The 11,590-nt window shown below is 37.3% G+C and overlaps 1 protein-coding gene and 1 pseudogene across 1 annotated transcript; both read left to right on the top strand.

The window, feature by feature from the left end:
* LOC133191063 (uncharacterized) overlaps positions 1 to 11,590 on the top strand; it is a 165,693-nt pseudogene that overhangs the window by 4,065 nt on the left and 150,038 nt on the right.
* LOC133191588 (uncharacterized) lies at positions 9,794 to 10,327 on the top strand. The gene has a single exon (XM_061327335.1). The coding sequence runs from the start codon at positions 9,794 to 9,796 to the stop codon at positions 10,325 to 10,327; it is 534 nt and encodes a 177-aa protein (XP_061183319.1).

Here is an 11,590-nt window from a genome sequence, read left to right as displayed (position 1 = left end):
TCTCTTAAGTTATAAATATTAATCAGAAACAGGCCCGTAGCAACGGTTTCAAAAGTGGGGACAACCTCCAAAAATAATGTGACAATCAAAAAAAAAAATCTCCTAAGCCTGGAATTTGCCAGTGCTCAGCCTTACAACAACTAAAATGGTGGTGGTGGTGGGGGGGGGGGGGCAGTATCTACTTGAAAATTTACTATAGCAAAACACTATATACAGAAAAAGTGCCCCCGATCCCGCGTTTTACGGACCTGAGAAAATGACCTTGGACTCCCCTCTCCTTCGCGGTAGGAAACATGAACCTCTCTTAAGTTGACCAGTAAGCCACCTCTCCCCTCGAAACCAAAAAAAAAAAAAAAAAAAAATTCGCGTTTGATCAGTTTTGTATATTTCTTAAATACTTTTGACGACACAGGATTAGAAGTTGAAATTTTATATGTAGGATGCCTTGTGTTTGTGCTGCGCTTAAAAATTCTAGAAGAGTGGAGTTGCAAAATGACCTCATGTTGGTATATTTTCAAGATAAATACTAAGTGTGTGTCATAAAGAGCTTACCATGATTTTCGGCCCTTGTTCGACCACTTCTTTTTCGCAGAAGGCTCGGTTTTTGTCTTTAATGATTGCCTATTTGTTGTTTCACGTTGTCTGTTGTTTTACGAAGTTGATAAAGACCGTCTTGAGGTTCGTCAAAACTCTGAAAAGAGAGATAACTCTTCTTGGGATATAAATGTATGTTGAGGATTGTCATTTTTGACAAATTTTGCCTCGCAAGCTATGCTATGCTATGCTAAAATTGTTTGCATTCAACTTTTAAAATACATTTCTTTTGGAAAATTAACATTTTATATTAGTGAACAGAGCTAGGGTTTATGAACCTTATGTCAAATACAAATCAACATTTTACTGAAGAACAAAGGATACCAAAAATGGATGCCTGGATTGGTACATATTTTTGGACCTAACTGGGTTGTAAATGATGTGAATTTTATATTTCTAAATATCTAGAAATTGTAAACTTTCTATGATGTTCAAAATTCTATCTTTCTGTAACCAACCATCCATATTAATCTATACACCTTTTTGTCAATTTAAATCACATTATTGTGAAACTTTTGAACGAAAAATTTATGAAAAATTGGGGTTAAACATTCATTTTACTTTTATAAACATGCCGTAAGTTTTTTTTTCAAAAATCCTCCGAAATGTTGATTGTATAATATGCAAGAAAGGCAGACGACTTGTCATTTTGCAGTCGTTGAATAAACTCGGGCTAACTAAAAGTGTCTCCCTTCCATATCATATATATGTTGCCTTCCAATACTGTTTTTACATTCCATTGTACTGTGTATGGAATAGAATTGTTTTTTAAAATTGTGTGAGATCTGGTTATGTTTTACAGGATTAACAGTTTTACAGGATTAACAGTTTTACAGGGTTACCAATTTTCAAACACACTTTAACAATTTAGAGCACGAATTAGAATTTAATACAGAGAAATATAATCATGTACATGTAAGTCTAAGGAAGGAAATTGTTATGTGATCTAAAAGTTATATAAAACAATTCTACAGTTGTCTCAGCGATGATAAACTTGAAACACAGCCAATAATGAGAGAATATAGACATACCTGAAACAATGGAGATATACCGGGTATATCTCTTATATCCAGAGATACATAAACGCACAGGACATCATACAAATAGGTCCAATTCACTGGCATTAGGGGACATATTGGAAATCACTCACGATATATCAAAATATTTTAACTAGAAGACCAAAAGGACCGTGTCCTTTGAGAGGACAAAGAGCAGGTAGTTTAGAAAGAGCTAACTAAGATGAAAGCATGTATCATGCAGAATTATACACAGATACATTCGTTGCTTGTTAGAAAACGGTTTATTCTTCTGTACCACTTGTGATTTTATAAGAAATCTAGTCGTTAAAGTCTGGATTACTAATTTCCAAAACCTTATAACTGTTCCTGTTTAGCAGTCAAAGTTTAACATACTTATTTGAATGATGCTTAAATTAATATTACCATTATTATAATTTGCAAATTTTGAACATTTTCATAACCTGCTATAAAGGAAATAGAATTTCTCAACTTTGCAATTGTTTCTGTTGATCAGTGCGAGTTTAACATGCTTTCTGATGTCTTAATCATAATATTTCAAAGACAAAAATGTCGGAACGTTGATTGACAAAGATGGTGAGTAACATGCAAGGAAGAATAAAGACGAATAGGAATCACCGTAAATTTAAACTTCAGGTGAAAGGATAAACACGAGATATGTACTTCTGTTTATTAACAATCATTTGAAAGTGACGTTACAATGGACAGTGGTGTAATTTTATATAAACTGTAGGTTTTTTAACAATTTGAAATGCTATCTACTATTTTTATTTAAGAATTGTTAATGCTACACAATATAGACAAATTTTATTGAAGAATATCTGTATCTAATTTTGATATTTATGAAGGCATTTTGATGCCGAAATCTACAGATGACTGTAAATTGACTGTTACTGCTGATTGTGTCTAAGTTGTGTGTGTGTGTGTGTGGGGGGGGGGGGGGGGTCATTTAAAAAGGATATCAACAGTCTCGTTTGAAGTCATCTTTTCACAGGTTTTTCGGTCGATACAATGACCTTGTCAGCACATACAATCAGTCATTGAGTCAAATGCTGACTGACGTTTTTCATACTGATTGTTAGGCCATTATTTAAACACTTAACTGTCTACGGATATTTCCGGTTTTTGTTTTCCGATCATGACAAGGAACACACGGCGGGTGTGATCGGTCGGCAGGGGTTGCACACTCCTCCATGGCACCTGATCCCACCTCTAAATTTGGAGGTCCGTGTTTGCTCTGCTCCAAATTCGTATCGTTTCATTGGACTTTCGAGATTGAATACTGTTCGTTATTTTCATATTTCATTGTAATGCAAGAATCTGTATAAAGTGCAGATTTATTCTTTTAGATTAAAGATCTTGCCAATACTAATATACATTATAGATCTTGCCAATACTAATATACATAACTGTACTTAAGATTAGAGCTACCAGAAATCTTAAATAACCCGATCCGCCATCAGACCAATGTAGATTACTGTAGCGTGCATAACTTGCTTGAATGGTTGAAATATCTCTGGGAACAATTTCTGTGCAAGAACTATTATGAATTTACCTGTTGTAAAAGCTTTAACTTGTTCATTCATTCAGAAAATATAGGTCACGCATAACAAAAACAGGTCTGCTTATAAATTGGAACAATTAATACCCATGGAAATTCCAATGATTGTTGGAAGACCTGTTCTCCAAAAGCTACATAAATATTGTCAGAAACTCAAGCATCTTTTTAATATCAGCTTCAGAGTAGTTTTGCGTAGAATGTTTTTTAACAAAATAAGTTTGCTCATGACAAATGACAAGGTATGTAGTCGCCTGCATGGCGCAGTGGTTAGAGCGTCCGCTCTAGAGTCGCGGAGTAAGGAGCTGATCCTTACATTGCCGGCTCGAATCCACTGCAGGATGTGGAGACCGGTCCTTTGCGTGTCGCAGTAGGTGCAATGGCCCTAAGTGCCGAGTATAGGTATAGACTTCCAGCCCTCCACCGGCATGTGGTGGCGTCTCCACATGAGTGAAAAATTTTCGAGAAGGACGTTAAACAACAAACAAACAAACAAACAAACAAGGTATGTAAATTTACGATTACCATGTGAATTTACGGTAGAATTCTATAATTTCTCTGGAAAGGTATGAGTGTCTTAGTGATGAAATCTTTAAATGAAGGGCATATAACTGGAGAACTGTCACTGTTAAATTTGGATAATTACTTGTATTTTTTGTTTGATAAATAATGGAAAATTATGCTCCTTTTTAATCTTGAATGTGGATGTAGACAAGGAGACCCCCTAGCACCATATGTATTGATCATAACAGTAGAGTTACTATCAATTTCACTTTTACAATATGGAAATATTAAAGATACTTTCATTGATGGGAAGGAAAACGAGCTAGGCCAGTAGGCAGATGACTTCTTTGACATTAGACGGAAGTGAAAAATCGCTTAAAGAATCAATGAAAATAACTGAACAAATTGAAAATGATCTGGTTTAAAACCTAATATTTCAAAATTTCAAGTAGGAGTTAGGAAGCAAGGCGGGATGGGACCAAACTCTGTATGAAGACTTAAAAACAAACGGGGTAGGAATTCCTTCAAGCTTTAGGGAATAATATTTACAAAATCTTAGAAAATATTGTGACTGCTAACATAAAAAAATCTATAATAAATTCATTCTATCAAAAAATTACTTTCTTCATAGGCAAAAAGCGATGTATCTCAAAAGGAAAGATTAAGGTCATCAAAACTCTGGTTATACCAAAATTTCTACACTTATTCTCGGCATTACCGAATCACCAAAAGAACTACTGAATGAGATCAATGAAACTTTATTTCATTTTATTTTCTGAAGCTGTATAAAAGTAAAAGTAAATACATTAATAGGTAAATTTGAAGAAGGTGAAATAATTATGATCCATTTACCTTCCCTCATATCATATATAAAGCTTAAATCCTTACAGACAGTAATAATAATATGTATAGTATTAATGTTACTATCTTTTAAAGATATTTTAAAAATTGGTATGGTGCATCGTCGGATACCCACGGGTGATCTCGTCTTTTACTCATCACCCGTGGGCAAACTCGCTAATATATCGTCGTTAAATATTCAAATTCGTCGTTTATAGAAACCAATCAGAAAGTTTGAACTCTTCAATTTAGAAAATACGTTTCTTAGTTTGCTACTTATGAAATTTGATGACGCCCCTTAAAACGTGCGAATTTTGCTTTAAAACGATAAAAGATAAGTCATACTGTTCATTGACATCAAATACCAAGTCAGGAATAAAACAATCATTACTGAAATTTAAACATAATCAAACCATCATCACATAATATTACACATAATCAAACAATCATCACTGAATATTACACATAATCACTCAATCATCACTGAATATTTCACATAATCACTCAATCATCACTGAATATTTCATATAATCACTCAATCATCACTGAATATTTCACATAATCACTCAATCATCACTGAATATTTCACATAATGAAACTATCTCACTTAATATAACACATAGTCAAACAATCATCACTTAATATACTGTAGAAGCACAAATTTTCGTGGGGATAAAATTTCGTTGATTTGTCCTCTAATAAGGGTTCGTGGGCATTTAATTTTGTTGTTTCGAAAGTAAACCTATTCAAGATATAGTCATATAAAAAATTCGTGTGGGGTTTAATTTCGTTGCTAATTGTTAACAACGAAATAAACGAAATTTAATCCCCAACGAATATTTCTGCTTTTACAGTAACACATATTACACATCATCATTGAGTCTTAGGGTTCATCGATCTTCTGATAAGAGAAATAACTCTCTTGGGATAAATGTTTATTGTTCTTTTATCAAACTGTCGAATAAAACTGCAATTTTTGTTAAAATTTGACCAGGAAGGTTAAAATTCCTTACATTTTCATTATAATTTTTTGATTTTTTACGGAAATCACAAGCAATGAGTAAACAGAGGAATGGTGAACTAATTCACTCCGATCATCACTGAGTCAAATAAACATCTCAACCATAGCTGGGTCTTCAATATGTGCTTCTCAATCCTCAATGAATCTTCAACAAAATCATCTAAATAATCATTGAATCATGATCATCTCAATTTTAACTGAATCATAACTGAGTCATCTCAATTATTAATAAGTCTTAAAATATTCATCTCAATCATCACTGGGCCCTAACATAATTATTCCAATCAATTAAACACTGAACTTGGACAAGCTGTGTTATATGGCGTTACCAAATCATAGATAAAGTCCAGGGACAATAACCTTCAAGATTCGACCTTGAGAATAAAGATCCCCTTCGGGTCGATAGAAAGAACGTACTTAAGCTTTGATCATTTTATTTGAGCTTTAAAGTTACACTTGGGACAGGTTTCAAGAAACCATTGCCGAGTGACCTTTAAATTGGCAATGTGTCCTCAGGTCAAGATCAGGGCAAACTCTCACTGACAATGACATCCAAATCTTTAGTCTGGAAGGGATTCGATACAGTTACTTGGACAAGAATCTAAGTAGAAATTTGATTGTAAGATTCTGCACAATTAATTACTCTGATAGAACTTGGTTGCTTAATAAGGTCTTTTAACCAGTACCGTACCGTACGGAGACAATTCAACAAGACATGTTTATTTAGTCATGCTTTTCTACGTATATTGGTATAGAGACAGAGCTACACTCCTAACTGGACTATAAGTGTCCCTTTGAGGGTTGTGCAAATGTGAATGGTTGAACTGAAGAGAAGAAAGGATTGTTTCTAGCCCTATCACTACGTGGTCAAGCTCAGGCTGTTCTAGACGATCTACCACCTGACAGAGGACAACATTGTGAGATACTTGTAAGGTCTCTGCGAGAAATGTTTTCTCCTCCTAACCAGGCTGACCTGCACCGGGTACAACTTAAAGAGAGAAGACAAAAACCGACAGAAACACTGTCTGAATTAGGCCAAACCATCAGACGATTGACCAATTTGGCTTCTCCAACTGCACCAGGTGAAGTTCGTGAGATACTGGAAAAGAATCGATTCATTGATGTATCGATTGATTCTGATATCCGAATAAGAATCAACTAGTGGCGACCTGCCAATTTGACTGAGGCCATCAGCCTTGCTATAGAAGTGGAGGCATACAATAGAGTAAGAGATGAGGGACAGAGAACTCAAAGGCTTTTTGAGAGCAGTTTTTGATATTTGATGTAGAACAATCTGACATCCCCGACAAATGTAATAATAGTCAACAATCTGACGTCCCCGACAAATGTAATAATAGTCAACAATCTGACATCCCCGACAAATGTAATAATAGTCAACAATCTGACATCCCCGACAAATGTAATAATAGTCAACAATCTGACATCCCCGACAAATGTAATAATAGTCAACAATCTGACGTCCCCGACAAATGTAATAATAGTCAATTTGCGAACTGGATGAAAGCTGTTGAAGAGAACATGAAAAAGATAACTGAAGAACTCAGGGAGCTTAAGGTCTCTAAGCAAAGTAGGCCTTACTTAAACGGTATAGAGGCAGAGATACAAGGGCAAGTGGCACAAAGCAGGATATAAGATGTTATGAATGCAAAACTCCAGGACACATCAGGCGAAATTGCCCTTAGTTGTACAAGCAGGCAAATGAAAGACCTGTTAAAGTAACTAAAATAGGCCGAAAAAGATTGAAAAAGAACATCAGGGTCACAAGTATCAATAGGATCAGTTCATCTATAGATGACTGTGGGTTGTACTTAGATGTAAATGTTCAAGGGGAGAAGTTAAACTTCTAGTGGACACTGGGGCTACTGTTACCCTTGTTTCAGAGACATTGTAAAAGAAGTTGCCTGCATTTGTGAGGCCAAAGCTACATGAGGTAAATCAGACCATCATGTCGGCCAATGGAATTGCTTTGTCTGTTCATGGGAAGGCAGAATTCAATGTTGGCATTGACCAGTTGACATACCACAATGAGGTAGTGGTTGCCTTAAAGGCAGATGATATATTGGGCCTTGACTTTATGAAATTAAGAAATCATTGCAAAGTCGATGTTTGTAATGAAGTTCTTGATGTCAATGGTCATGATAAGAGAATGACAATTGAAGGTTCCCTTGGATGCTATAGAATTACAGCAGCTAAGACAGTGAGCATTCCGCCAAGGAGTGAGATAATTGTACCTGGTAAAGTGTGTGTTCCAGAGGGTTCAAGTCTGCCATACTGCGAGAGTATTATTGAACCAGTTGACAACTACATCAAACAGCAGAGCACACTAACTGCAACATAGTGGTAAATCTCCAAGAACTTTGCCAGTTAGACTAATGAATGTTGAACAAGAGTTAGAGGTGGTACACTCTGGGACAATAATTGGACAACTTTCCGAGATAGACTCAATGAAAAACTCACTCGTAAATGATAAATCATCGTCAACCAGAGTGTTACGCAATGATTTAGCTTATCTACTTAATAAGAGTAAGGACAACATGACTCCTACACAGTTAAACCGGGCGGAATACTTTCTGTTAAAATATACATGCTTACAAACATAGTTTGAACTTTGGCGGAACTGGAATAGTAAAGCATCATATCGATACAGGTAACAGTAAAATCAAATAAACAAAGAGCACGAAGAGTACCAGCTCACCTGACGAATAAGGTAGACAGGAATATAGATGACATGCTTGCAAGAGGTGTCATACAGCCCTCCAACTGTCCATTGTCCTCGCCAGTAGTATTGGTCAGGAAGAAAAATGGAACATTCAACTTATAGGTTCGATTCTGTATTGACTATCGTCGACTTCACAGTTGCACTATACAGGATGCATGCCCTCTCCCGAGGATTGACGAGTAACTTGACCAGTTAACTGGGTCCACTTGGTTTTCGGGACTCGATCTTTGCTTAGTCTACTAGCAAGTTGAAATGGATGGCACCTGCAGACAAGCCAAACAGTCTTTACCTCAAGAAGAGGACTGTTTGAATTCAATGTAATGCGTTTGGCTTGAGTTGTGCCCTGGGCAATATTCGAACACCTCATGGAAATTGTGCTGGCAGGATTGCAATGGGACATTTGTATGATCTACCTAGATTACATAATTGTCATCGGCAAAACATTCGAACAAATGCTTGACAATTTAGAGAAAGCCTTTGAAAGACTGAGAACAGACAATTTCAAGCTTAAGGCCAAGAAATCCTGTCTCTTGGCAAGAAAAGTAACATATCTCGGACATGTTGTTTCTGAACACGGTTTGGCCACAGATCCGAACAAGATAGGTAGTTAAAGAATGAATAGTACCGCTTTTGTCACCGAGCTAAGGCCATTTCTAGGTTTGTGTGGATAATATATCGAAGATTCATTCAAACTTGCTATTAAGTGTATGCATACACTAACAGAAAATGGGATATCATTTGTATGGACAACTGATTGCCAAGAAGCATTTAAAAACCACTTGGTTAAATCCCCAGTGCTAGCCCATCAAGATTTTACGCTTCCATTCATATTAGACACAGCTGCAAGTGACAAAGCAATTGGGGCAGTATTATCACAGAATGTAGATGGCAAAGAGCATATGCCAGTAAAACGTATGTATTGTGTTACGAGAAAGGAACTTCTGGCGGTTGTAGACAATTTGATTTTGACCCCGAGTGGGAGACATCAGTATCAGATGAAATGAGCGTCCAAGATGCAAATACAGTGACACGTGTCAGTGCAGCTCGTCCAGTCAACACAGGCGAGAGCCTTGTCACAAGATGAGAGAACTGCAAGACAAAGGCAGCGACCTGAAACTAGTGAAAGGATGGCTGCATACAAAAAAGTGGACTTGGGTATGTCATTAGATCCCTATGGTCTCAGTGGGAAAGCCTTCTTATTAAGGATGACATTTTGTACAGGAAAACCAAGAAGACAGTGGCAAGTCATTTTGTCTACAGGCAATAGTACCCAGCAGTGAGCGCAGGACAGTATTACAATAATGATACTGAAACGGCTGCACACTTAGATGTGACTAAGACACTAACAAAATTACTCTAGGCCAGGTCTTCAGGCAGACACAAGAACCTACATTGCAAGTTGAGAATGCTCAAAAAGAGTCCTCAGAAGAAAAAGAGAGCACACAATTGATGAGAATGAAATGCCATTGAATAGAATAGCAACCGATATACTTGGTGAAATGCCCATGACTGACAATGGCAACAAGTACATTCTTGTTATATCCGACTATTTCACCAAATTGACGAAAAGCTTCCCCATGACAAACATGGAAGCTGCAACATTTTCCAAAATCTTATATTTAGTCCAGGAGGTAGTTTCACGATTTGGTGTTCCCTCCAGTATACATTCAGACCAGGGACGCCAGTACGAGAGCAAACTTTTCAGAAGTATGCAACGTCCTGTACATACAGAAGACTCGCACCACGCCCTATCATTCCAGAGTGATGGCATGATCGAGCGTTTCAATAAGACTCTTGTCACGATGCTAAGCGCTTTTGCCAATGAACACCACTCAGACTGGGATATATATTTGCCTTACGTCATGATGGCGTACCGAGCATCTGTACATGAGACGACTGGATTCACTCCAAACTACTTGATGCTTGGTCGGGAAGTATCAGCACCACTTGACATCATGTACGATATGCCCAATGCAGTCAAATGCATCCCTAGTAATCAGTGGGCTTGGAATCTCAAAAAGACTATGGAATGAAATATGTAGATAACGAACGGTATTCAAGCTCAAAATCCATTTAAGCAATACAAATCGGGAGCAGAACAAACACCGACCTAAAAAAACATGAGAGATGGGATCAGGTGCCATGGGGGAGTGAGCATCCCCTGCCGACCGGTCACTCCCGCCGTGTGCTCCTTGTCATGATCGGAAAAAACGGGAAAATCCGTAGACAATTCATTGTTTAAACAATGACCTTACACATATGAAAAATGTCAGTCAGCATTTGACTTAATGATAGGTTGTATTTGCTGACAAGGTCATTGTATCGACCATAGAACTTGCCAAATGATGCTCATAGATATGTTAGGAAAAACATCAAAGCGGCCATGATGAGAAAAAAAAGATATCATGACCAGAAGTTATCATGACAACGGTTTAAAAAGGGGGACCAAGTGTATGTCGTTTTTCCCTGTGCGGAAATATCCGAGGTTTACAAGTTACAGGCGTGTTTCATATGAGGTAAAGGAGACAATGACAGACATTACCTACAACGTGAACTGTGGACCACGGGGCAAGCCACAATTGTGCATGTGGACAGATTGCGTCTGAAAGGTAGCCAGACGTTAAGTTTGTTTGTTTGTTTGTTGTTTAACGTCCCTCTCGAGAATTTTTCACTCATATGGAGACGCCACCACTTGCCGGTGGAGGGCTGCAAATTGATACCTATACTCGGAAGTCAGGGTCTTTAAGCAGTGAGGGATCTTTTTCGTGTCAACACCTACTGCGAACCGGGACCTTGGTTTATACAGTCTCATTCGAAGGGCCTCCAGACGTTAAGAAATGAGGTTCTAGAGGACAATAGCTCTCAGGAACGCACTAGTCAAGACAAAAGTGTCATGGACAGTGAAAGCACTTTTGCTGTTATACAAGAGAGGACAACTTTGATGTTAATGGGGTGGGGCTAGAATCAGGAGACCACCTACCTGGTTGCAAGACTATGTGTTAAATTAATTTTGCTGTCCATCTAAATATATTTATTAATTTTTTGGGTCGTTGTAGGCAAATGGCAAAGATAACTAGTGGTGAAGAAACCAAAAATTGTCCATTTTGCTCTTTCAAGACAACACCCCAGACTGTTTTGAAAGACCATATTGCAGCGTGCTATGAAACAAGATACTTTTGCAAGAAATGCGACTATTCTACTCTCGGAAAAGTTAAGTACCTGAGACACCTTAAGAGAAACCATCGTGAACAAGCATTCTGAGAGTATTGCATTAGCAATACTAGTCCCCTACCGGC

Source organism: Saccostrea echinata, unplaced genomic scaffold (genome assembly GCF_033153115.1).
Source record: "Saccostrea echinata isolate AGI-Se365-2 ecotype Australia unplaced genomic scaffold, CSIRO_AGI_Sech_v1 ptg000023l, whole genome shotgun sequence".
Classification (NCBI taxonomy): Eukaryota; Metazoa; Mollusca; class Bivalvia; order Ostreida; family Ostreidae; genus Saccostrea; species Saccostrea echinata.
Note: the sequence above shows the minus strand (reverse complement) of the source record. Positions and strands in the feature narration are given on the sequence as shown.